Source organism: Protomyctophum bolini, assembly GCF_963924005.1.
Source record: "Protomyctophum bolini genome assembly, chromosome: 15".
In the NCBI taxonomy this organism is placed as follows: domain Eukaryota; kingdom Metazoa; phylum Chordata; class Actinopteri; order Myctophiformes; family Myctophidae; genus Protomyctophum; species Protomyctophum bolini.
The window spans coordinates 26,419,875-26,446,847 of NC_137876.1; the positions used below are offsets into that span (position 1 = coordinate 26,419,875).

Here is a 26,973-nt window from a genome sequence, read left to right on the forward strand (position 1 = left end):
CTTGCCTGCTATTTAGCATTAAAACAATAATATAGATATGCTCTAAAAAATTATATATATATATTATAATATATATTTTATATGTAGGATATTCTTTTTATTATGTTTTACGAATAAAAATGAAAATGCAGGAACATCTTTGTAATAATAACTTATTTTGGAGAAGTGCAGAGGACGGAAGTCGTCGTGTGTCAGTTTGCGCTGACTTACTAGCGCTGACTTGACGCTGCATGGTTACAGTGGTCGTCAGTAAAATCTACGCAGCAGGCACGGTTATTCCGCAGAACATTCGAGAGGTAAGCACAGAGACGCGCTTCTACTGCACGCCTCGTTTTTTTATATCCCGACGACGTAGGTTAACTGTCCGTTTTATTATGTCATAGCTAACTAATTCAGCCAGCTGATTTCAATTACGCGACTTTTGTTTTGGCCAATAATATCTGGATCCAACAACCTCGACGTCTCGATGCTGGCGGCTAGCGTTGTTAGCCCTGTGAGCTAACAGGACCGTAATGGCACGTCGTCAATGGGCTTCCTGAAGCATCTCCGTGTGTCCAGGCTGGCTCCGTCTATTTCCTGGAGCTCAGTGAGAAAACCCCGACTTTTCCACTTAAATTTAACAATATTTTTTGTTGCTCTATTCGAAGCCTAAAAGGTGGCTTTTTTTAACCGTCATTGGTAACGTTAAACTTCGCTAATATCCGCGGTCGCTATCTGTGTATTACTTTGAAACACGTGTGATTCATTTGATCCAGTTAATGGCTCGTTTGGTTGACGATGCCTCGTCGTTCATACTAAATTTAGCTCGACACAGAAAACGTCGATGTTTCGATGACGGTGTTGCTTTCTATGTATTGATTTATTGACTGTTCATTTAACGCCCCGTCACAGCGACACACGCTCGATTAAAAATGACGTGTAACTTGTTACTTGAGGGAGAAAAACAACGATGCGTCACTTTATTCGGTTGAAACTACGTCATTTTTGTCAATCGTAATGAAAGGCCGCGAATTGACACACCTGATTATGTACTAGCAAGCAACATTCTGCTGGATAACAATCATTTTCTCCCATAAGGTTTCCAAACCCCGAGGACGTTCCAGATATTCCCGTTTCTTTTGAGACGACATCGGCTCCATTGTTGGGACTTTTTCCGCTGAACAACTGTGCGCCTTTTTGAAGCAAATAAAGCACCTTTGCTTGTTTAAATCAATTATCATACCTACCAAGCGACAAGACAGACAACCCTTCACTGCGCCTCTTGGGACGATCAGCGTTGTGTTTATGTCTTTGTTTTGTGAAAACGGTAAGTTGTATGAATTGATGCATGCTCGTTTACTGTATCAGCGTGTGTTAATGTAACGGGTGGGATATTTTATAGCAAAACATAACGAATTTACGTTCACTGTGTCGTACAAATATGCTGTTTGTGAGCAAGTGGATCAAAATGGCGTCTCCCAGCTCGATCACTCGTGTGCGGTGACTGTACAGCCCAGATATGGTGACGCACTATGCACCAAGTAGCAGCCTGCTAGAGCCTGATCTAGACCAGGTCGTATAACTGTCGGTCTCGAAAATGGCAGATCTACAAAGTTCTGAGCTTGTAGATCGTCTATTTTCGGCAAGTGACATACCCATAAAGGTAAATTATGCGCAACTCTTCTATGGAAATAATACAGCACGATCTCTGCCCCATCCAGAGCAGCTTTTGACCGCTACCACAGTGTCATTGATGAAGCAGTTAGTAGTAGTAGTAGTAGTAGTGAGTCATTTTCTCGGGGTGGATTTAATTATTACCATGGCTGCGAAATACCCCATGAGCTGGAACTCAACATTGTGCAATGTTAGCCGACACTCGGAGAGGGGGAGCGAAAGGGAGAAAATGCTTTGGCAGCAACTAGGCCCCTGTTTGTGACCTATTAACAGTAGCAGCCTTTATTTCACTAAACCCAGAGGCCTTCATTTTAAATAAAGGGCTCTTACAAAGCCAATTTAAATAGACTACTGCTCTAATTTCTTTGCTTAGCACTTCCAACTTCACATGATCATTCTAGGTATCACAGGGATATTTTGTTACTTATATTCCCACGGCACTCAACCGTTTATCCATGCAGTCTGTATTTTGGCTGGTTTTAATTTTGTAGATCCTGGAATGTAGGCTTACTGCATTGTTCCTCTCCTAGGTTGCTCTGGACAGTTGCCCGTTACTGGATAATGGTGTCAGACAAATTCCTAAAATGCAGGGGGCTTTTGAGGACACACTGCTGACGTTTCTTTCCTTTTTACATGACCGTTTATTGTGGACATTGTTGAATTTGCTGCTATAGAACATCCTACAAATGGATGCCTATTAGTTTGTTGATAATAGTTAATAATCTGAATTCATTTATCTAACCAGCTCAGTCACTTTGGTTAGTTTGTCCACCCTGAGAATTGGAGGTCAGGGATCAATGACTGAGTCATACCAAAGACCAACTCTACAATGGTGCCCAATGCCTCTTTGCTTGGCACTCAGCATCAAAGGCATAAGTCCCTGCTCCATATTGGTGTCATGTCCAAGGTGTGTACATCAAGCTCCCCTGCTACAGGAGATGGGTATGGGCCATATGGCTCAAGTCTACTAAACGGGATCCGTTTAGTAGACTTTACCCCCCCCCCCCCCCCCCCCCCCCCCCCCAACTACATGTATCACTGAACCCAATGACACGTACTGGCATACAGTAGACGAGTCGTTCTCAAATTCTTTAATGTCAAGAGGTTCCACTTATTTCTTTTCCTTTTAACATTGGGGGCGGTTGAGCTAAACTTATATTACATTATGTGGGCTGCCTCTGGAAGTGTGATTGCACAATTTAAGCAAAAAAAGTGTTTGCCTCTGGGGAGTCGGGACGCAACGTCCTTTCACATACTAAATTGGAACTCAGGTTTTGCTCTAGGGGGCATTACGGATTCTTTAAAAGATGGAACCGCAGTAAAAAGCCACTGTTTACCAGCAGGTAACCACACTCCCTAATTACCCATGACTCCTGAGATAATGTGTAACGATTTATGTGAGTTTTGGACAATGTATTTAAGATTGGTAACAAAGTGGCTTGGAAGAATATTTGCCAGAGATGGGTGTGGCCTACATGGGAAGTTGGGCCATGTAATTTGTGTACGTCCTAAAAGAGTTATAGGCCACCTGAGGCAATTTTGGAGTAGTTTCTTCCTTGTCCTACTGGCAGTTTGCATGAAATGATTGACTGTCCAATTAGCTGCACACAAACCAGTAAAATGTATCTCTGCCTCCCTGCCGTCCAGCTTACTATTGATACTAATTGATGACAAGTGGGTACATCTTAATATGATTTATTTATCTGTTTATCTGTGGATTAGATTTAGTCTTAACTGAGGTGTTGCTCATGCAAAATGGCTCAATAAGCACAAAGTAAGTATTGATAAGATACAAATTGTCAATGTTTATGCTAACGAGACACGGCTTGCTAACAAGTGTACACTTATCTCCCCCTCTTGTCTTGCAGAGCTGTTGCGCAGCCGTTGGAACCTGTGTGGTGGAAACCTAGCCTTCAAGCGAGGAGCTTGCGGCCACAGCGGCACGACATTTTTCATGTCAGAGACCGAGCACGCTTGCAGTCGTTTATGTCATCCCCTCTTTTCCAGACAGAAGATCCCCAAAAATCGCCATTCAAGATCTGTTTATCTTACTGATAGTGCTCATAACATCCAGCCAACATGTCTGTCAACGTCAACCGCAGCGTGTTGGACCAGTTCTACCGCTACAAGATGCCCCGTTTGATTGCCAAGGTACCCAAGTCATTTCTGCTAAGCTTTAGCCATTGTATTTGAAAATGGTGTGAGCCAACAGTCTGTCTTGAGGCTAAGATAACTAGTCGACAGAAGTCAACACATATAGTTTGCATCATATTTGAGTAATTAATGAATTAAGAATGATAGAATGAGTTATAGACTAAGATTTCTTATTTCTGTGTTCTGTTCAGGTTGAAGGCAAAGGGAATGGAATCAAGACGGTCATTGTCAACATGGTTGATGTTGCAAAGGCATTGAACAGGCCTCCAACATGTAAGTAAAACCTGGCTGACACATTTATTTGGTGATTATTATAATATGCAATTCACAGTGCCTCACAATATTATTGCTGTATAAAAAAGGCAGCTGTTTAACTTTAGCTTACATCCACAACACCGTTTAACTACATCAGCTAATTTAACCTTTTCATCTGTCATTCTCCAGTCCATTTGGCCTCGCTCCCTGTAGTGTATACAACCACAATACAGCTTTTTGTGTTCATTGGTCACAAAGTGCTGTAATGATTTGAACAAAAGGATAGTGTCACAGGATGACAACAAAGTGGTTTCATTAACAGCTTTATGAATACATTCTTTCCTGACTGGACACCACACCAGGGAACACCTGGTTTTCTGCATTTACCTTGAATCTCAAGTTTGAACTAGTCCCTGAATAAGAATAACAAAAACCTAACCGATGTTTAGTTGTTTATATGAAAACATGGGAGGAACAAGAGAAAAGGCTGTGGTGGCATTGAATCCCAACCATTAGGAATGTCAGGTTTGACAGTATAAATAGCTGGATAAATGAGTGAAGGGACATTATTTTTTACTTTTATACATATTAACTTATGATTTGGTGCAATGCCCTGAATCAAATTCCTTGTATTTGAAAATATACCAACACATTCTACACGTGTCCTAAGGCTGAAACTTAACTAGGCACTTCAAATGGCTGACATGCCCCTTGAGAGCATCCTTTGAGATGAATAAAAATGTCTAATGTATGCCTGTATGTTTTTGTTTTTTTTCTCCCAGACCCAACCAAGTTTTTTGGTTGTGAACTCGGTGCTCAGACCCAGTTTGATGCGAAGAACGACCGCTTTATTGTCAACGGCTCCCACGAGGCCAATAAGTTACAGGACATGCTTGATGGGTTCATCAGAAAATTTGTGCTGTGTCCCGAGTGTGACAACCCTGAAACTGACCTGGTAAATGTTTGAAGATTGAATGAAATCTAAATAATAATTCAGCAAATGTCTGAATGAATGTCACTGACAGCGCGTTATCTCATCATTAACTGTACGAATCACTCCCACTTTTCACACAGGCATGGACCATAATTATATGGAGGGTGTAACGGAGCCCTTTTTCCCATTTGACACATTAATGATTAATAATCAATTTATTAGTGAATTAACCTCGCACCTCCGTCCCTTAGCGACACCTGCATCACAGGCCACTGTTATCACCGTTACCCCACTGGCATGCTTCCTCTAGCTACCGCTGCAACACAACAAAATGTGCCCTATACAATCTACAATAAGCAACAATATAGCTGACTGTCAAACATCATTGTCCAATGTTGTTTCAGAGCAGTGGTTCTCAAACATTTTCATGTCATGGACCACTAATATTATATATATATATATATATATATATATATAATATTTATTTGCTGTTCATATATTCAGAACGGGTAAGGACTAGTAGTTTATAAAGGATCAAAGTTAAACATCTGAGCATTGTGCTGTTACTAGCCATAGTGGCTGCTGAATGTGCTGATGCATACATTTGAAAATGCACATCAAATGTACATCTAGGATCTTTCATGTGCTCAAGGGAGGGCAAAAAATTCCCGAGATTCCTTGCGAAGCCCCACGGAGCCCATGTTCAGGTCTGATAAGTCCTGGAAAAGATGCGCTGTGATTGGCCCTTGAGTGTCACTTGAGTGGCAGCGTGACGTAATGTTCCATCCACTCTTCCGGCGTACCAGTGTAAATTCTTCCGCCCTCCCGTCAACACACATCAACACGTCAACGAACTGCAGCAGCCAATGAGGCATCTATTTTTTAAATATCTGTCTGAACATATTGGTGACGTATAGTAATCTATCTTGTTGTTGTAACTTGTTGGGGTAAATTAGTATTGATTTTTGGATCTTGCAATTCTCAGCATGTCAATCCCAAGAAACAAACCATCGGCAACTCCTGTAAGGCCTGTGGATACCGTGGCATGCTTGACACCAGACACAAACTCTGCACCTTCATCCTCAAAAACCCACCAGGTGAGACCTTTGGCTTTTGTATAGCCCATTTCATACCAAGACTGTAGCTAAATTGCTTTACCTGAAGCAATTTGGCGTGAACACTTGTAGCTTTGCGTCACAACTCTTTTGAATTTCAGAATCTAGCTGAGGTACTTTCTTAGTGACTGTTAATGTTAATACTACCAAAGTGAAAGGCTTCCATTCCTACTGAGGTGTGTTGCGTCAGATGTTTTCCATGCCCCACCATTGCGCTAGACCGGGATTTGAACCCATCATCCTGGTAGTGGTCTATGAAGCAGGTTTAGAAACGTGACTTTAATGACTCCCCTGCTGTTCTTCACCACAGCTATTGTTGACTGTGGATATGGATCAGCTTCTGTCAAGAAGGAGAAGGACAAGAAGAACCGCAAGAAGGACAAAGAAAACGGTTCTGGTAGCGGAGAGGCAGGAGATGATGACATTGACGCTCCGGATGCTGTGGTGTGTAACCTCTCTACATATGTGTTGAACACACGCACCCACACGTTAGATATACATACACAAACTTATATCTCAAGATCTTGTATTAACTTGCTCCATTAGTCTGTTAGCTGTAGCATTTGTAGTTTGCGTTATTTATTACAGTTAATTATCTGTTGTATACTGGACAAACCAGAAAGTCTGGAGACACGAGGTTAACTGTTGTGTGTACTTGCTAGTTGCTTCTATGATACTGTGACTTTTACTCTTACAATGTTTCATTTGTATACATGACGGCACAGGGAAGGTAACATTTCTGCTGGCAGACATTTAAGGAAACACTGCTGGGGCCATCTATCTTCAACTGCTGTCGGGTCGCGGGACCTTACTGGGGTGTTATCTCAAAATAAATGATCAAACTGACAGCCAAGCATACTTCATTTAGCGTTTGTCTTGACCCCTGCCCTTCCATCTGACCTGTGTATTTGTGTGACCTTTTAGGATGGTGATGACGACGATGAAGACTGGGTGGAGGAGACAACGGAGGAGGCACAGAGACGACGGATGGAGGAGATCAGTGACCACGCCAAGGTCCTCACCCTCAGTGAGGATCTGGAGAAACCCCTGGAGGAGAGGGTCAACTTGTTCTACAACTTTGTCAAAGTAAGACTGGTGATAATACATTGTTAATTTAACTTGTTTGTTTTAAGTAGTTGAAACGGAGTACTACATAATGGTGTTACACATTGAGTGATGTGTGGATATGTTTATTTTATTTTATAACAAACGCTTTATTTTTTACTCTCAAATGCTAGTCATCTAATCACATTAGCCCACAAATGCTAGTCATCTAATCTGTAGCTATTATTGTTGGCTTAATTATTTTTTGTTTTCTTTCCACTTGGATAACAATAGAAATCGCCTTAACGCCCTGCAAACAGCCCGCATGTTCATGCTGCTATAATGTTCAAGATAAATAAAATGTATTCTGGTGTCTTCAGCATAAGAAGGAGAGTGGAACCATAGATGCTGCTGATAAGGAGATCTTGGCTGAGGCAGAGCGTCTGGATGTGAAGGCCATGGGACCTCTCATCCTCAGCGAACTGCTCTTCGACGAGAACATCCGAGACCAGATCAAGAAGTACACACGCCACTTCCTTCGAGTAAGTTTGTGGCTAACCTGAGGCATGGTGGTGCTTGGCTGCAGTTGTGGTCTGGAATATCAGACTACTGCCCGCGCTTTGTAGTAAATTGTATTCAGCTGGTTTCATAGGTCTAAATTTGTCCATAGTTGGACATTTTGACTGAAACCAGTAGTAATCTGGGCAGAGAGTAATGACACAGCTACAGCCCTAAAATGTGTATGAAATGTATCAAACTGATACAGGGATGAAAATTCTTTCTATTGTCCATTTCCACACTTGTTCCAGTGTTTTTTTTTTAACCTGTTAAATATGAAAGAACTGATTTCACTGAAGACCTATTAAAACCTGGCTATCATGAAATTAGTTTGGTCTGTAAATATGATACATAAAAGTCACATTGCTCGCTGTCTGAAAATGTACTGGTCCAATAAAATTGGTTTCTAATGCTACCCACAGTTCTGTCACAACAACAAGAAGGCCCAGAAGTATCTGCTGGGAGGGTTTGAATGCCTGGTGAAGCTGCACCAGGCTCAGCTGCTGCCACGTGTTCCCATCATCCTCAAAGACCTGTACGACGCAGACCTGCTGGAAGAAGACGTAATCATCGCCTGGTCAGAGAAGGTAGCTGGAGTTGTGTGTGACAGTATAAAGGCGGTTCATTAGCGTCTACTTCAGGAGAGTGGGTGTTTTAAAGAACCATTCCAGCATTACTACATATCGTCTATTAAACTTTGGCCTCATGACGTATAAATGTAAATCATTTTTCTGTAAATGGCTTTACTTTTTCTCATATGCTTATATTTTTGTCCATAATCACTCCATTTTAACTTGCTAGGTGTAAGACATTCAGTCTTGTGAAAACCACAGTATAATTGTTTACGGAGAAAATATAACCAGTTAACCGCAGAATAATGCAGTAAATTGACCTATGTTGTACAATGTGACTGACGTTATGACTAGGCAATGTAGTGATGTATCTATCTTCTGAAATAGTTTACAGAACTATATAATGTAGGTCTAGGTTATTACTAGATTTATATTGTATAATGGTTTTTGGTGGATGTCAATGCTATAATGTACTTTGACATTCACTTTAATTGAACAATAAATAAAACTCATGTTAGTTTCATCAAACTAACTAGTGAATTAAGCCCCCAAATAGGGGGGGGGGGGGGGTGTATTACTGGGTTGACCTTGGAAACTTAAAATTACTTAGAACTTAGAATTACTTAGAAACGTAGAATTACTGCCTCCACATAATTCTTCTATTGTAAAAATGTAAGCCTATTTCTAGACTGCATAAAGTCTGACTTCCTGCGCTTTCCTCCACCAGGTTTCTAAGAAGTACATCTCTAAGGAACTTGCCAAAGAGATCCAGGCCAAAGCTGCGCCGTTCGTCAAATGGCTGAAGGAGGCAGAGGAGGAGAGCGGGGGAAGCGAAGAAGAGGAAGATGAAGATGATGAGAACGTTGAGGTAAATGATTTTAAAATGTTCTTTTACTAATTGTAACGTCTTGATGGTCAAAACCAGCAAGCCATCCCTACACATATCAGTGGCTGACTGCAAGTCACTGAGTGATGCTTACAGTACAGCATTGGTTAGCCAATAATTAAACTGTTTTGATAAAGTACTGTATTTTTCTGTTTTAATGTCATGGAGTTTGTAGGGCAGTGGTTTTCAACCAGTGGTCCTAACCTTGAGGGGCTTCCAGGTGGTCCCTAGCCAAATGGAGAGTTGGTAACCAAATGGAGAGTTGGTAACCAAATGGATCTTTATAGATCTTCAACTCGAGAGTGTAGAATGAAACCAAATGGACCCGTAACTCAAAAGTTAAATTATTGTTAAATTGTACATCTGCATTACTTAATTTACAAGAAGGGATGTAGAAGAATTGTTATTTTGATCGGTTGCCTGTTATCTCCTATGATACCACATCAATACAGCATGGAATTGTGGCCAAAATCTTATACAATGATGACATAGAACAATGTTCTAAGTTTTGGTTTTGAGAGGCTAAATCTCATCAAATGTTGGTCTGTGGCTTAAATGCTGAATAAATAATGGGCCTTGATATGAAAAGGGTTAAACCATTGCTGTAGGGTACTGTTGCTTTAAGACTTCACCAAGGGGTCACAGATTTTACATAATTTGATAACATTTCTAGGCAAAAATGTCTGCATTTTGCCGATGTCTGATCAAAACAAACTTGTAGCATCAACTGGCCTCACTGTGGGTTGTTCAATTTTGGACAATGGCCCGTGTGTACTCTGGCCGAGTTTGTACTCTGCTGGTTTTGCACACAACCATTGGTGTATTCAATTAGTTATTTCTTTGGTAGGTGTTGCGCCACAGCAATCTATAATCTTTGGGGATATGCACATTAATCAAACTAATCAATTTAATAGTTTAAGAAATATAAAATAATAAAATGGATCTTAAGTTAATCAGAGTAATCTATTTAATCAGTTATAGAAAACTTATAGAATTTGTTTTGTTGATACATTTTAACCATAAATGTTTTTACTTTAAAAAAGCACTTGATTATACAATTAATCACAAATCTGTAGAATAATTTCTTTGCGGATTTTTTTTAAATACTTGCTGCCCTAAGACAATTCATTCCCTGAAATGGTTAACTAATGTCCTGCATTAAGCTGCAAGTCAGCCTCATGTGCTTAGCACTCTATTCAACATTGTTTCAGAAGACAAATGACAATGCTTACTTGACAGTAATTTAAAGCTTGGACAGTGACTAGAGTCGCAGCGCGACATGATGTGAGATTGTAGCTCTTCTGTTTGGTGTGAGACATGGTGCGCAAGTATAAATAAGCAATAGTAGTTTTGGTCACTGACATTTAACTTGGGATACATGGACACAAACTTTCTGTTTGGATGTACTCATGACACAAACATCAGTTTTAGATTTATACAAAAAATCCTGCGAAATGAAAACCACCTCATCTGATTTCTGTCCCCAGGTGGTGTATTCATCCTCTGCCCGAGAGCTGACGGTCGAGACTGTGAAGCCAGACAAACCTGAGAAAGAAGAGGAAGACATCGATATTGATGCAATTTAAAAAGACGATGGACTTGGAAGAGATACTTTCTTGCATTGTGGCTTTGACTCAAATCTTTACCCAAGTGGCTGGCCTTTTTCCTGCCCCCCGTCCTCTTATTAACCTTCCCTCTCTCCATCCTCATCCAACAGCCCTGTCTCTGCTTTGTGGCATGAATAAACATAGTGCTTCACTTGCTGCACATGATGTATTCGAGACGATAAAAATGTTAAAAAAAAAGAAGAAAAAAAGCTTTTGGGGATTTTAATCAAGGTGTTTTGGGGTGGGGGGTGGGTTCATTTGACTGCACATTTATTTTGTTTCTGTATGAATTTTCCAGTCAATAAAGAATGTTTTGCTATCCACCTAATTTAAATGTGTAATAGATGTTCAGTACTGTAGTCTTTGCCGTGACTAAAGTGTTTCAGCCAATAATTACTAATGCTGTATGGGGCAGGTTATGCCTGGACAATGTAATCGTTCAGTTTTAATTCCCGGCAAACTAGTAGGCTATATATTGTGCGTGTTAAATTTGGACAAAAGAATATGGTGAGTTGGTGACTTTATAAAAAAAAAACACCCTAGCAGGAGGCTTTCAGATCTTGACATAATCTAATCTTAAATTAGATGTTTTCTACTAAAGTGTTTAGTTTATTTGGTGCTGCTGGGCTTGTAAATACTGACAACAGCGAGCCACAATACATTGATATGAGCTTTCAAATGAAGCCATTAATTCGGCAGTGACTGTTTCCGACTGTCTCCAAAATGATGACACCAGCCTGTACTCTGCATTGTGCTCCAATGAGTGTGGAGGTCAGGCCGTTTCCTCACTTCCTCCAGCGAACTGTTCAGCTGTCTGCAAGCAGAGGGGACTTTTTTGCCTTGATAAAAGTCCGACGGTAGAACTTCGTAGCAAGTTTCCCTGTTCAACACAGACTGTAAAATAGGTTCATACTTTTATCACTGGTAACCTAGTTTGAAATAAGTTGACCATAGATTTGACAAAGTAGGCTACATGTTTATGTGATCTTCCACCCATAATTGACTTGATTTTTTTTAACATGGTTGGTCTAAAATCAGATTGCATAGGCCTATTTTGAATATCAATGATTACTGACTTTACTGTAGGCTAGTATAGTGTTGAAATGTAGCCTACTTTACAGTTGGGAAAACATGTACCAGTGCCACTCTTGTATTTATATATTAATGGTATGATAAATCCAGTATGGTAGGCTATGTATACATGTTTTATTTTAATTAGGCTAATATAATTTACACAAGGAATGTGTGTGTATATATACATATATATACATATATACACATATATACACACACACTACATATATACACACACTTGTACAGTTTGACATTTCTAAGTTATATTAGCCTACATTTACTTAAGACAGGCATAAAGCTTAACGCACAAGTAAAGGAAAAAAAGTACCGTATGCGGTGTTGAGTTGACTCTAATCCAACTCCAGCCTCTGTCTGAGGAGCCATTTTGGTCCCACCTAAAACACCACCACCAGCTTTTAGTGTTCTGGGCCGGAGATGGAGGAAACGGAGCCGACAGCAAGTCTTTTCTGGGTCTCGAAGCTTTGAATCTCTGTTAAAATATCGACGGGTGACAGCGGACGCCATGACGTGTTGTTACAGATAGTTTTGATTGTAAAACCAGAGGAGATTTTCGGAAGCGGCTAACGCCGCCGTCAATTTTTTTTTACTTGCAACCCCAACGGACAGTGATTTTTGTCTGCCTGTGCTTGCCTTTAGTTGAACGCAGGCCATGTACGGTATAGCTACGCCATGTAAATACTGATCTTTAGGATATCTAGTACAACTTTTCGATCACAAACAATTATAAAGGAGATCGGGGCTGATAACACGTCTGTCTTGTTGGGAGTTTTTGTATATCGATCAATGTGGAGACTCTTTCTTTGCGAGAAGCCTGAATGGTTTTCGGAGGAACATATTCCATTAGTTGAAGGTGGTGCGACATTTACAAAAAGGACAGTAAAGTCTTTAACGGATTAAAAACCCAACAATGTCAACAAAACCTATCCTGCCAACGGTCAACGAAAAGTCGACGGAAAGTGTAAGTAGTAAAAAAATAATGGCATTACACTTGGCTTTGTGTTCATGATCTACCGTAATATGGTTATTATTAACTCTGGTGGAGAAGTACTTGTGTTGTCTTGTGTGATTTCGGTGTTTCGCTGTGGGTTCACAAGGGGGGTGAAACATTGTTACCAACTCGTAAACACTCATATCCTCTACGTCAAACACGCCCTGTGATCAGCCTGCCCGCACGGCGAACTGGAAACTAAATATCCAAAACACATCCAATAACAAAGTCATTAACTTTGTGTTCAATTGTTGAATGCGTGTGTGTGCCAGGCCAGTCAGGATACACAGGAGGCCCCAGCCTTGTACAGAAACTACAATAATTCTGCCTGCTGGTACTGGTTGGCTAACCCGGTTGGCAAAAGGGAAAAAAAGAATCGGGCTCGCTACTGGTTTTCCGATGTGTCAGTCTGGGGTTCAGTCGTTTCCACATATGGACTTTTAGTTTGTCCCACCCACCCCTCTTTACCAAGTAAACCCCCCCATGTCAGATTTATATCCCAAGTCTAGTTTCTGGGAGTAAAAGCTTTGGGAAATAAATCCATGAGCGACTACTACCAGGCTGTTAACTGAGTGGACAGACACCATGAGATGAGCGTCCAAATGTTCAAACTGAAGACAAATTCATGGCAATCTTGATGTGGATCAACATCCCGTCTCGTAAATTCAATTTAGGTGGTCAATACAGAGTTTTGTTTTTACTTAACAAACTCAAAACAAAACCTATTTAGTGCAGAGATGGCAGATAGACATAGCTATTGGTACTGGTAGCTACATCCTAGTACTGTGGTTCTTTAACTTATTTTTTATGGAAACGGCCCCCAAATGTATATGTATTATATGCATTTGCAAGCTCACCACGCCTTACATCGCATCCTATTTTCGAATATCCTAAAAAAATAAAATGGGCCATAAGTATTTTAACTGTTTGTCGTTTAGCTGGGGAGCCCCTTTGGAGTCACCCCTGGGGGTCCCTGGCCTGGATCCCACCTTGAGATTGAGGACCACTAGTTTATCCCCTCCTCATTTGACCGAGAGGATTCCCAGTACCACTGTCAGTCGATGCACACTGATCAAGGAAGAAAGCTTCTAGTCTACAGTAACGACCAGGTTGTTTCCTGACATGAATGCAGCTGTAGGAACATGACAGGCTCTCAGTCTGAATGGAGGCATCCCAGCTTTGTGAGTAAACCCACCGGGAATTCAGAGGAAGTGGTAGAGGGTGGGTGATGATGGAAATCACCGGGAAAAATGGGAATGAATGCACAAGTGAATAGTTTAAAGGCGATTTGAATAAGTACAAAAGTACCCCAATGGAAACAAGCCATAGGCTTTCTTGGATAACGGACGGTAAATCCTTTTTGCAGACCTTGCATACTGTACTTCCCTGTGCTTGTCCATGCAAACTGTTAATAAAGTATTCAATCAATTAATCATGGATTAATTACTCTTGGTCGGATGAATTGGTGCTCATAACCACCCGCTGGCTCCTGTTAAAAGTCAAATGAATATGCTCTAAAACTGTTGTTTATTCCTGTATTTCAATTTCATATAGCCCATTAATTTAGCTCATTAAACATCAATTAACCCCTATATAACTACAGTATTATAATACCTGGTCACTCATTTCATATCTCTGACTCTAATAATGTCATTGAACAGTTCATAAGATGGACCAGTCCTATGCAGTAGTATGGCAGGTACCAGGTAGGCTAGCTGTGGCGGTTGGGGTGTTTGCAGGGAGTTCACAAGGTAGTTGATGCCTACCTCAAACAGAAGTGCTTTGAGTTTTTAAACTGTGCTATGAGAATCATTCCCCATTTCTGTGTTTGTATTCAAGGCAGGGTATACACAATGTATCAAGCTAATGACTATTGAAAGCTGAAGGATTGCAATGTACTTCCTGAGTAACCACTACACAGTTCAGTTGCGTCTTAAAGACTGTATGTGTATAAGGAAAATAGTATTCTTTTCTAATTTCATAAGTTGCACTTAGTCTTAGAGGTTGGTTTTATTTTTTTTATTTTTTTATCCAACGATTTTGTAACAAATTTTTCACCCCTGTGTCAATTATCTAATGTGATCCTGGGCTCTATACACACCCTCCGCCAACCTGGAAAGAGCAACAGACTTGAACTCATGCTTCCTTCATGCATGAGTGTCCAAGTCGCTCCTTTACACCTGACAGAGGGGATTTTCCCTGGTTGGGCCTGGAAGGAACACGTTATTCCAACCAGTTCCTTCCCCTCCATCAGGCGCCCCAGCTGGCCAGTTTAGAGACTAGGATTACTGCATGTTTTTGTGAGGGTACCTAGTACCTACCCTATTTATTTATTTTTTAATTAACACAGTTATGACGAAATTATGATGTAAACAAAACATTTTCATGGTCTCATGAGACATTTTAAAGTCACGTGATCAGTTCTCATTAACACAATCACTTAAACACAAACATTTTCTTCAATCAGTTGGATCAAAATGTGGACAATGCCGGTGGTGATGTGTGAACAGTGCAGACACTGCAGGCTTTAACCTTCATAAATATTTCCGTCTCACTTCACGGTCTTCTTATGCCCTAGTGCTGTACTGTAAAACTTGTGCTGAGAATATTCGGTCTACTTTATGCCTTTTCTTGGGGTGCCATACTATAAATATCAGATGGTTTTGCTTGAATGAATGTTAAGAGATGTGTAACGTCCGGCATCATTTATGAGTCAGCGTGGCCTATATGTTTTTGTGTGTAAACTCAACTATTTGTGTAATTGTAGTGCATGTAGAGTGATGTGTATTACAGTCTGCTGTAATTGCCCTCTCCTGATCCTCTCAGTGTGTAAGGTCCTGTTATCGCTATGTACTTATGCTAAGAGTGTGTCAATGTTACTAGTGTCAAATTCCATAAACTGCTATTGAATGAAGTGAATCAAGTTTCCTTTACAGACAAGTGTAGTTGGTATTCCAGGTAATTCAATTTAGATGGTATTAGATGGTTGATGATCTGATGGTTCTGACCATTTTTCAATTAAGAAACAAGTCACTACTTTACTTTATTTTAAAGCATAACAGGTAATTGAAGTTCTTGATTGACAAGATGGCATTTTTATATACTGATAAACATTGTTGTGCTTCAGAAATATTGAACAACAATCTTCAAGTAATGACCTTGTCCGCAAAATGGCTACAGTACGTAGTATATTTGGAGCAGATCTAGTCAACATCATGCCTCACGTCTATAACTTCTTGTCTGTCCTCAGCACACATCTCACAGCAATGGCCGCCAGGAGATCAGCACACGATCGGTTCGCTCCGGGGTTCGATCCCGTAGCTCGGGGGCCGACGAACCTCAACAGCCCCACGTCGGCAACTACCGGCTACTGAAAACCATCGGCAAGGGCAACTTTGCTAAGGTCAAATTGGCCCGACACATCCTCACAGGCCGAGAGGTGAGAGGGAAGGCAGAGGGGAGCTGTGCTGCAGCACTATTGTTATGCTTTAAAAACCTGAACGTTAACATTTACATTCTTAAATTAAGTGTCCATTTGGTTACATTCACACACGTGTACATTCTTCAGAGCAGATGGAGAAAATTAACAATTTTGCAATAAAAAAAAAAGTCATAACGGACCAACGCAGGAACACCCAGCCATGATAGTCAATGGCTGTTTATTCCTAATTACCACATGCAACAGATTTGTTTTTCTAGCAAAGGAGACTTGATTTAGACTTAGACTTAGACCGGTGATGATGATTTTTGACCCTGAATCTTCTCTTAATGCTCAGGTTAACAATCAATTTAATTTGAGTGGAAGCCTGTTATTAAAAAAGGAAATATAAGGCACTGTGTAGCGTGTACTGTACACCCACACACTTCAGAGCAGCTACTTGCGTAGGCGTCCAATAGTTTGACGTCATGCCAGGCTACTGGTGTGTCGATGTCACAGTGAAGGCTCAATTTCTTCTCATGGCTAAACTACAGTTTTGCTTGGATTATTTGGTTGGGCTGTCCCCGAATATTCAAATGGTTGTTTGGCAGGTTGATATTGGGACATAATTCCAATATTTGGATGCTGCATAATCATGTCATGTGTGCACACAGAGCTGATGAAGAGTATCAGCTTTCAATCCACTGTAATCTGCCACTGGCTGCTTGTGGGTGTTTAAGCTAGTGTGGAAGTGACTGTCTGGGCCTAGTTGTCCCCTTTGGCCAAATGAACATGACAATCTTTAAAATACTTCTATGTACCTTGAAGTACAAACTGCTTCACAAGATCAATGTTAGTGTAACTAAGAGATTGGCTGAATAACATTCTTTTACATGCAACTATGTCAACAGTACATGTTTCACATTCTAAATGACTTTGAATTAAATTTCCTTGTCACTGCAGCGGCAGATATTTTATGTATGTAAAAAGTATTTAAGAGCACTGTTTGTGTAACTAACTAGCTAGGAGCTTCACAGAAGAATACATTTTACATTCTTTATTAAATACAACTGCCTTCTAGTTTCCATTTCATAGTCTTACACAGACAAGATTTGTTTGTGATGTGTTTTGGACAATGTGATTGGAGACATGGCTTACTGCATTTGCCATAGTGTGCTGGCCTCTGAGTCTGCAGAGATCAATCTCAAACAATCTCACTGCAAAAAGCCTGGTTTTCATTGGCTAATTGAAAATGTGTATTGATACTTCCTCGGAAGGTACAGGGAATATTGGGCTGTGCCGAATATATTTGGGACGGCCCTACTAAACTTTTCCTTTCTATTTTCCCCATGTCTATTCCATTCTGAAGTGTCCTTGAACAAAACCATGTCCCTACTGTAAACTGTACTATACCTGTCCTGTACACTCGAGCGTCAGCAAAATGCCTAAAATTCTTCTGTTCTGTTCCGCTCTGTTCCATCCTATTTTACGCTCTATTCCAGTGTTGTGTTCTGAATGGTTCCGTTCAATTATCTCTGTTTCAAATGTCTTTACTCTCTCCACAGGTGGCGATTAAGATAATAGACAAGACACAACTGAACCCAAATAGTCTGCAAAAGGTAATTCACCCCATCCCTCCCTTCCTGTTCATGCTGGGACAAATTTAACTTATAAATGCACAAACCGTTCTCACGTTGTCCTCTGTCCTCACATTCTGGGAGGACAGAATGTGTGCATGTGAGATGTGACGCAGTGCATCTCTGAGAAAAAACAGTATACATACGGCAAATTATACCCTTTTGCCGTACGACGGTGTCACTCGCTGAAAATTGCACATATACAAGCTCACAGCTTGTGGATTGTCTATTTTTGGCAGGTGGCACTGGTGTACGACGGACATAGTATAATTAAGCAAATGAACACACATGCGTTGTGGACTTTGCTAGATAAATAAACTTTTGAAATTGCAGTAAGGGTATTTTGATAGGTAAAGATGATAAGATCAGCTGTGATAATAAATGTGATGTGTGTGTCCGAACCAGAGGGTCAGTTCAAGAAAGTGGTTTTCTTTAACATTTCAAGTTCAACAACTGAGAGACTGAAGAAAGAGGGGTTGGGGTTGTCTTTTGGCTGTGTACCTTGCACTGGTCACAGAGCAGAGCAGTACTATTGACTTGTCTGTTGCTGCGCTGGAGGGGGCTTGTGTTAATCAGACAACTATAACATGGACACACTGAGCCTGCTGGCTGCCTCTCTCTCTCTCTTTCGCTTTCTCTCTCTGTCTTTTACTTTGTCGTTTTGTCTCCTTTCTTGCTGACTCGCTGTCTGTTTTACTCTCTTTCCTTCCCTTTATACTGCTCCTGCTGTCTCTCTGTTTCCCTGCAACGGAGTCTCCCCACTAAGCACCTCACTGCTTCTCCCTCTCTCTACTTCCCTCTCTCTCTTTAGCTCAGTGGTCGGTGGCAGTTTCCATCAGTTTTTCCAAAGCACCATTGATTGTGGGTTCTTTGTGTGTGTGTGTGTGTGTGCGTGTGTGTGTGTGGGGCCTTGGGCCGTGTGGGGCTGGCCGTCACTGCTAAGCTGAGTCATGACAGGAGCCTGTTCACAAAAACAAAAGGCGTCAGGCTCTTTGTCGGCAGGCCTTGTTGTTCTGGGGGGGCGTCATTACTTTGTGACCTGCTCGGCTGAAATCAGTCAGTAGTTACTGAAACTGCCATAGAGAAAAACAAGATTCTTAGCGAAAAGTATTTGCCATTTTAAGTGAGAGAGAATCCATTTAGGAATTCAGAAGTAATCAACATTGCTTTTTGTCTAAATATAGCCTCATGTCACAGAATTAATTATATTTGATGAATTCTGTGTGCACTTCTGAAATCAGCCATGTTTTGCCCTATACTTATATAATGATAAGAGATATTGTTTTGAAGTCTTAAAATATACAAAGTGAAATGCTACCAGAGCTATTTAAAGACAAGGCGCTCTACTTCATGCTTGGGCATTGTCATTTTTTTATCTAGGCTTTTGTCTTTCCTCTTTGAGGATAGGATTTGTCAGCTACATGCTATTTTACTTGCTATGGCTTTGAGATGTTTCAAATTTTTTTTTTAGTCAAAGGGACAGGGTTACATGGAGTATGCTTTATTAAAGTATTTTCCACAAATGGATATCTTTAAAGTTCCTCTGCCTTTCCAGTTCTTCTATATTTAGGCTCTCACTCTAAGTTCTTTGTGTCAATCCACTGAGGCATGCAAGGAATAGAACCCTCAACCCTCATGCTATTTCCATTCTTATTCCATTGAGCTACACAGACAACTCTGGCAGTCTTGGGCGCTGATCACATTGTCAAGCAGTAGAGGAAACGGTCATTTCCATTTTCTGCTGTGCATTTGAAGTGGTCTTGCATGAACTTGGTTCAACTTGAGACTGAAGCATGTCAAAGTCACTTCAGTGCGTAACCTGGCAACATTTTAGGCATTCTGACCAAACACAAACGGAATCTAATAGGGAGGTGCTTCCTGGAGCCACAAACCAAAGAAAGAACATTGGAAGTTGCCATTTTATAGCAACTGATTAATTATTGCAGTTTTCACTGTCCAGGCAAAGTCCAAAGCAACCTTTAGAGTCACAGTCTACTCATTTTAGCTATCCAATGAATTGAACCCCAAATCCTGTCAGTTCTGTAGTCAACACTCTGACTCACACAGGAAATGTGACCACTAGCCCTTAGTAGTGTTGGTGGTGTTGGCGCCATGCTTCACCCTCTGAACATCGAGGGGGATTGAACCCTAGTACCCTACACAGTAAAACTTTGGAGTGTTAATTGAAACCTGACTTGGTGTTGGTGTTGGTGGTGGCGCCATGCTGTCCCTGTTTCGCAGGGCCACTGTTTAGCCTGTCAATCTCAGTGCAATGCTGCACTTTTGTTCAGGCTCAAATACGTCTCAAAGGATCAAATCTTGGACATTGTGTTTGTCTCCCTTCTCATCTGTCGGCTCTCTCTCTGCTGCTTCCTGCAGTGATCCTGGCTACCTGTTAGTTGAGGTCCATCTGACACCGTTGTGTGTCGTTCACACGGCACTGATGACAATTTGTGAATCTCCAATGTTTATGTTCAGCCCTCTTCTTAATAGTCGGAAGAGTTGATATCAATCCTGAATCCTCTCACATCTGTGACTGTCCCTCTACGTAATCTTCTTTTACTCCCCCTTCTGTTCTCACTCTGTCGCAAGTTCCCTCCTTAAGTGCTCTTCTTTTTACCGGCAGACCGTCTCTTTAGTCTCTCAGGGTAAAGGTTGAAGAAATAGAGCATGCGGTTAAGTCTTGATTAAATGTAAACACAGTAGTTCCCAATATGCTTCAGAGTTCTGAAACTCCCTGCCTCATCTCCCCCTCCCTCTCACGCCTCTCCTCAACCATTTCCTGTTTCATAAACTGACCAGTGACCAAAGTTCAGTAACAGTTATTAAATGCCTAGTACGGTAATCACAATGAAATCCACTTGTGTGCTCTAAGTTACAAATGGATACACTAACACAGGATTTTACTGTGTTGTTACAGTATAATGTTTATGGTCTGTCATTCTGTTGTAAACACAGCATAATGAATTGCAAAATATATTGTAATCATAATATTGAACGTTACATCCATCTCACAAGAAGCCATTTAGGAAGTGTGGTCAGAAATATATTTACTTCTACTAGAATCAGAACTATATAATCAAAGTGTTTGTCTACAGAATCTGATGTCTACACATCAAAGGAGGAAGTCATTAGTAAATTCTAGCCACATATCCTCTTTTCCATGTAATTCTGTTCTCCTTTTGAACATGGAGGGGGAAGAAAAGTTCTACACAATATACTGTATATGATTGTGAACAATGCAGGCCTGGTGAAGATCAAACATCGAATCACCCCTGAATGAAAGGGAAACAATTTAACGTTGATGCTTGATAGATGGTATTCAATAAATAATTATTATATCGAACACACGTTCGTTCATGATGACTATGTGATTGTATTGATCTAACCGTGATTATTATCTCTTCAGATTTATATCTTGGCTTGTTGATCTATCAGTCTATTTGGTGGACTTATTAAAAACCTACGTGTCAACTCATTAAGAGTCGATGTCTCATCTGTGATCTCCTAAACCAAACTGACATTGTGTCATTTGGCCTGAAGGTGTCTGCTGCATGCTAATATGACATAAAAGACGACGTGTTGGAGATCTGTGTTTCACTGCAGTGATATGACTCGGAGGGTTTCATCACACTACTCGTCCCCCGTAGGGTCGATTCACATCCTGGGCCTCCTGACAGTTGTGTTGGTGAATCACTCTCATCCTGTGTTTTTCCACTCGGATGGAGCTGAAAGTTTCAACATTCAAAAGAGCAGACCTAGTCTTGGTATTTGCCAGTATTTGTTATCGTTTGATTGTGTTCTTGACCTGTGGTGTCAGGTAGGTAGACATCCCAGGGAGTCAGGGACACACCATACTGACCTTTTGTATAATCCGTAATGAATTGGAATTTAACACAATTAAGGCCTTGGACGTGTATGTATACACCTCTTTTCTAATCAAACCGCAGGTGGCCTTGGACGTGTATACACATCTTTAGGGCTTTTTTATTTGCGCATGCGCGCTGCCGTTCACTTCCTTGTTTACTCAGAAAGAATGGCTCGTATCTCCTAATCTAGGGAACTCTCCATGGTTTTGACCAGATGGGCATGTGTTCTGTCTTCATTTCTGAATTCAGCATCCCTCTCGTTTGGAATATTAACGCCAGACTTTAGCCAGATTGTTAAACTGATCTTAGAAGTTCAGTCACACGAGGGAGACTCAGAGTAGAGCTGCTACCTCTTCGCCTGGAAAGGAGCCAGCTTAGGTGGTTCGGGCATCTGGTTAGGATGCCTCTCGAGTCTCGAGCGTTTCCCTAGGGAGGTCCTCGATGCACGTCCCACTGGGAGGAGACCTCGGGGCAGACCAAGGCGCAGATGGAGGGATTACATCGACTCACTGGCCTTGGAACGCCTCGGGATCTCCCAGGAGGAAGTTGCTCTGAAATGTTGCTCTGGAGAGGAATGTCTGGAGCTCTCTGCTGGAGCTGTTGCCCCCGCGACCCGACTACGGATAAGTGGTTTAAGATGGAAGGATGGACCCTGTTACCAAGCTACCCTGGGAATATAACCCATGACTTAGACTGTTCCTCACTAGTATCCACGGTGGGTTTCCCCTCAAAGAACACGGTGAATACGGATACGGGGGACAAAGACGAAACTGTCCTGTCCTGGTTAAGCAGCAATGATAGGGCTTCCACTGTCACAGTCAAAACAAGCTGCGATTTATTCCTCTATACTTTCTCTAACAGCAGGGAGAGTATTTAGATTATAATGATGGGCAGAGCTGTAGTACGGGCGCAGGGTAATGACAGTGAGGTAGACCTCAATCTCAGGCTAAAACATCTCCTCGTCTTCTTTTTCTTCCTCTCCCCTCCTCCTCCTCCTCGGTAAGCAGACAGACAGAGTCCTGGCCCCATTTGTTACCATGGCATCTCTCAAAAGGTTGATTACATCAAAGGCCCCTGACAATGATGGCTATTTTAATTAACCCTTTAATTAACCAGACGCTGTCTTGCTGATGATGGTAGATGAACTGTCATAGTTGACACATGGAGCTGGGTTTCTGAAGTGAACCATGGCATTTAGGGGCTTTTTAAATGTTACATCACTGACAAACATTATTGATCCTACAGAATTTCTATTTTTGTACAAAGCAGTGTTTGATTTTACACTGCCGCTATTTTAGCGCCATTCATATTATTCTTATTTGTGTCATCTAGTTCTTTGTAGAGGTAGGTGTACTCACTGTAGCCATTACCTTCAATTTCTTGTATATAGCTACGTAAGAAGACTAATTATGGAATAACGACTTTTTTTCCTCATCTCATTTGTTAGCCCTCTGCACCGTGTCTAGTCCTAGAAATGGGGTCCGGGGTCAGAGTGGAGTCAGGGGACAGCATCCTTAAACATATAGTGAATTTATAATTTATCAGGCAGTCACGAGGACAGAGAAAGGGTAGAGAGGATGACGCGTGACACAGGAAGGAATACAGGTTCTGGTGGTAAGGCGTGGCACAGGGTGACTGAAAGCTGTTTACTCCAAGAGCCAATATTGTGTGTAGTAGAGTACACATTTCTGCATTTCTCAGTATGGACATTTTATCTCAGATTGATGAAAAGGCATTTTGTCTATTAATCATAGTTCAGAGCTGTGCACAGAAGTACGAGATTTTATTTTTGGGGGTGGGGGATAGCTGATCTGGAGGCTCACAATGCCTTGCATTGAGAGGCATTGTGAGCTTGTAGATCTGCTATAGTTCAGTTGTTTTTACCTTTTGTGGAAAACATTCAAGTTGGTTAACAGAAAATAGTTTTATTGGACTCACTTTAACATAAACAGACTATTAACATTGAGATTAAGAGAAGCATACATTCCTTGCCACTCATGTTGCCAAATCATTTCATTCTCCCAGCAGGGTGTTCACATGATTAGTACGTCACAACATTTTGCCCGTGCATGGCTATGTAGGCCGATACACAAACATACACACACGTACCACACGTATGCTAACAAAGTCAGACCCATGCAATCCCGTACATGAATGTGTGTACATTTACATGAACATAAACCCCCACACAGAGTATTGTCTACTACAATGTAATAATAATAAAATTAGTTTGGAAGAAAGAGTTTGATATTATTTGATATGAGGCAGTCTAATGTGTTTTATTATATAGGACCTCATTTCATCACGTGGCAGGCTTTTTCTAAATATCCGTTTGTGTCCGTGTGCTGCAGCTGCAGACCATCAGAAAGCCAACAAGAAGCATCAGCCCCTATTCTCACTCCATGAAAGATTGATGCCTTTTATATTTTTATGGAGATGGGGGGGGGGGGAGTGAGGAGAGGGAGAGTATCGTGGGAGGGAGGGGTGGTTAGTAGTGACTAGTGATGGTATGAGGGAGAGAGAATTAAAGGGAATTGTAAAGATGCTCAGAGAGAGATGGAGGCATATGGAGAGGTAGAGATGGAGAGTGGGGGAGCACACATAGAGAATGTAGTTAAAGGGATCAATATTAAGTAGCACTTAGTTTTCGTTCCCAGTTGGGCCAGACAAAAGAGAGTATTTTGTCCCCGACGGATCGACCTGTCTGGCCTGTCTTACCGTTTCTGGGACCCCACCACTGGTCCACTGATCACTCAGCACTCTGGGCGGGATGGTAACAGCTATAGCACACTTTAAAACTTTATTCACATCACCAGGTGGTCACCACAACGATGTGACAAGCAAATACGCTCAGGGTTTTCTGTAAAACATTTCGTTTTCCCTTGTGGGGGGTGGTTGCTATTTGAAATTCTTCACTGTGTGAATGTTTTTAATGGAGAGTGGGCAGTTCAGAGATGGTAGGAAAGCTTAGAGGAGACTGTGTAGGAGAGACAAACACAAGTAAAGAAGCTGAGAGGTAGTATGTGGGAGAGACGCATGGAGAGGGAGACTGTAAGGGAGACAGAATGAAAGCTGAGAGGCGGGCAGTATAGCGAGACAATAGGACAGCTGAGTGGGAGACGGTGTAGGAAAGACAGACATTAGAACAGCTGAGAGGGAAATGGTGTAAGACAGACCCAGTAGGACAGCTGTAGTGGAGACAGACAGTAGGTGCAGTGTTGCCAACTTAGCGGATTTGTCGTCATATTTAGCTTCTTTCCAGACCCCCCTAGCGACTGAATTAGTGAAAAGCTTCTGGCGAGAAATCTAGCTTTTTTCCCCTGGTGAATTGGGGACAAATCGTGTTGACAGGCGCCAGATATGCGCCAGAGATAAAATCTTTTTTTTTTTTTTTCTCAGCCTCAAATCCGCGAAATTGGCAAAACTAAAAGTGGTCGGCGCGTCTGGTCTGGCTCACAGGTCACAGCAGGCTCAGTGGCTTCCTCGGCTCGGTTATGTGCACACTGCACAGACTGTCTACCAGTGCTTCCTCCTTTCTTGCTCTGCCTAGGCGAGTGCGCTCCGGTGCGGTATTTCCGAACGCGCCCCTCGAGCTCGACAGAGCAAGAAAGGAGGAAGCACTGGCAGCTCAGTTTAGTCTGCTAGTAAAAATAAAATACACACTCGGATGCATAAAGTATTAACCTTCTAATTCCTGTATGGATCGGAACAAAATAGCGTTCTAAACATTAGTTGAATTGAGGTATGTTTTTTTAAAATATTACAATGAGTTTAAACGATGTGTTATCAAATGAAGAGATGATACAAACTAAGTGCACATAAATGACAAATGTTTTTCTGGGCTGGCTACATATTTTCGTTGCTAGGGGCGCCTAAAAGTCGCTAGGGACGCAAAAAAGTCGCTAGGGGCGGCGCGCGCTACGCGCGCGCATATCCCACCCCTAGCGACTTTTAGCTACTTTTCGAGGAGCCACTAGCTACTTCCGTTACTGGAGAGTTGGCAACACTGAGTAGGTGTAGTAGACAGTGTAGGAGAGTCATAAGAGAGAGGTCTTCAGGTGGCATTTAGTGGGTCAGGAAGGAATGACATGTGGGTCTACACACCGTTAAGCACACTGAATATTTTATAATACCAACACTTACCTTTTACCTTTTATGTCTTGTTTTTGTAAGAGCAAGTGTCCAAAATGGCAGATATGACATATGGGAATGAGACTGAGTTGAGTGAGTGTCTTTCTAAATGCATTGAAACAGGCACATAAGTCCCTGGCACATTGTCAGTACATGTGCTTTATTACTGACTATCTCTGGGAAATCATCAGAAGAGTTGCACAGAATGGAAGAAAAACAGAATGATACATGAAAATGATGTAAAATTATCTCCTGTAGTGGACCTGGTCTTATCCTGAGAAAAAAAAATGCATCATCACGAGGTCCATATAATCACAATCAGTAAATTATTAATGCTTTTTCTTTTCTTTTTTTCAGCTTTTCAGAGAAGTTAGAATAATGAAGATCTTGAATCACCCCAATATAGGTAAGTGGATGACATTTGCTTGCATGTATGCACATAATCGCACACATACAGTACTACATGCGCATAAACTTCATTTAATTGCAACATTAATATAGACACATGCGCCCAAAACACAAGCACAACAAACACGCGCAACACAGTGGATAAAACCACATGCACTTGTCATGATGCCACAGTTGCCACACGGCACCTAGGCAGATCAGACCCGACTAGAGGGTATGTTTGGTTTATGTGAAGGGACAACGCACCATGGTTTCCTGTGCAGAGACATAATTACCGGTCAAAACGTTTTTCTCGCTCTCTGTTCTTCTCGCACTTTCACTCATTTTCTTTCTCTCCTTCCCAAAATGTCTATCGATCTTCTCTCTCATTCTGTCCCTGTGTCTCTCTCTCTCTCTGGTCTATATTTAGCAGTGTTCAGCTGCTCATCATGCAGTCCTTAGCCCGATTTATACTTTGTGGTACGTGCCAAAAATAGCCGATCTACAAGCTCAATTTGTCAGACCGTACGTAGCGTGTGACACCGCCATACAACAAACTATAGTCTATGAGTTAAGAAAAGTCTGTATAGAGGGAGCAGGTCTCTGATGGTGAACATTGTTCCCTGAGATGCGGAAACAGTGGTGATCTTTTACTTTTGTCTCTGTCTCT

The 26,973-nt window shown here is 41.4% G+C and overlaps 2 protein-coding genes across 15 annotated transcripts in view; both read left to right on the forward strand.

Moving 5' to 3' along the window:
* Positions 1-203: 203 nt before the first annotated feature.
* On the forward strand, positions 204-10,963 carry eif5 (eukaryotic translation initiation factor 5). Of its 2 annotated transcripts, none has more exons than XM_080783073.1 (12): positions 204-296; positions 1,078-1,306; positions 3,522-3,804; positions 3,999-4,080; positions 4,845-5,017; positions 5,982-6,093; positions 6,422-6,555; positions 7,036-7,197; positions 7,536-7,697; positions 8,136-8,300; positions 9,013-9,153; positions 10,659-10,963. In XM_080783073.1, exons 3-12 carry the CDS (start codon positions 3,733-3,735, stop codon positions 10,755-10,757), a joined length of 1,302 nt encoding a protein of 433 aa, XP_080639199.1. In that variant the 5' UTR covers positions 204-296; positions 1,078-1,306; positions 3,522-3,732; the 3' UTR covers positions 10,758-10,963. The 2 variants fall into 2 exon arrangements, with proteins under 2 accessions (XP_080639199.1, XP_080639200.1); XM_080783074.1 differs by lacking the exon at positions 204-296 and adding an exon at positions 303-586.
* A 1,285-nt stretch (positions 10,964-12,248) lies between these two features.
* mark3a (MAP/microtubule affinity-regulating kinase 3a) overlaps positions 12,249-26,973 on the forward strand; it is a 43,440-nt gene continuing 28,715 nt past the window's right edge. For all 13 annotated transcript variants that reach the window (XR_013965407.1, XR_013965408.1, XR_013965409.1 and 10 more), the window contains exons 1-4: positions 12,249-12,831; positions 16,112-16,300; positions 17,845-17,898; positions 26,274-26,322. Coding sequence is in view for 9 of the 13 variants with exons in the window: in XM_080783938.1 (XP_080640064.1) it covers positions 12,781-12,831; positions 16,112-16,300; positions 17,845-17,898; positions 26,274-26,322 (343 nt within the window). In the remaining 4 variants the exon portion in view is untranslated. The remainder of the gene's footprint in view (positions 12,832-16,111; positions 16,301-17,844; positions 17,899-26,273; positions 26,323-26,973) is intronic.

Bases quoted from the DNA above. Each gene is read 5' to 3' on its own strand.
- eif5 (XM_080783073.1), top strand. From the start codon at position 3,733: ATGTCTGTCAACGTCAACCGCAGCGTGTTGGACCAGTTCTACCGCTAC. The intron at 6,094-6,421 runs GTGAGACCTTTG...TCTTCACCACAG, and splicing joins CATCCTCAAAAACCCACCAG to CTATTGTTGACTGTGGATAT. The intron at 9,154-10,658 runs GTAAATGATTTT...TTCTGTCCCCAG, and splicing joins AAGATGATGAGAACGTTGAG to GTGGTGTATTCATCCTCTGC.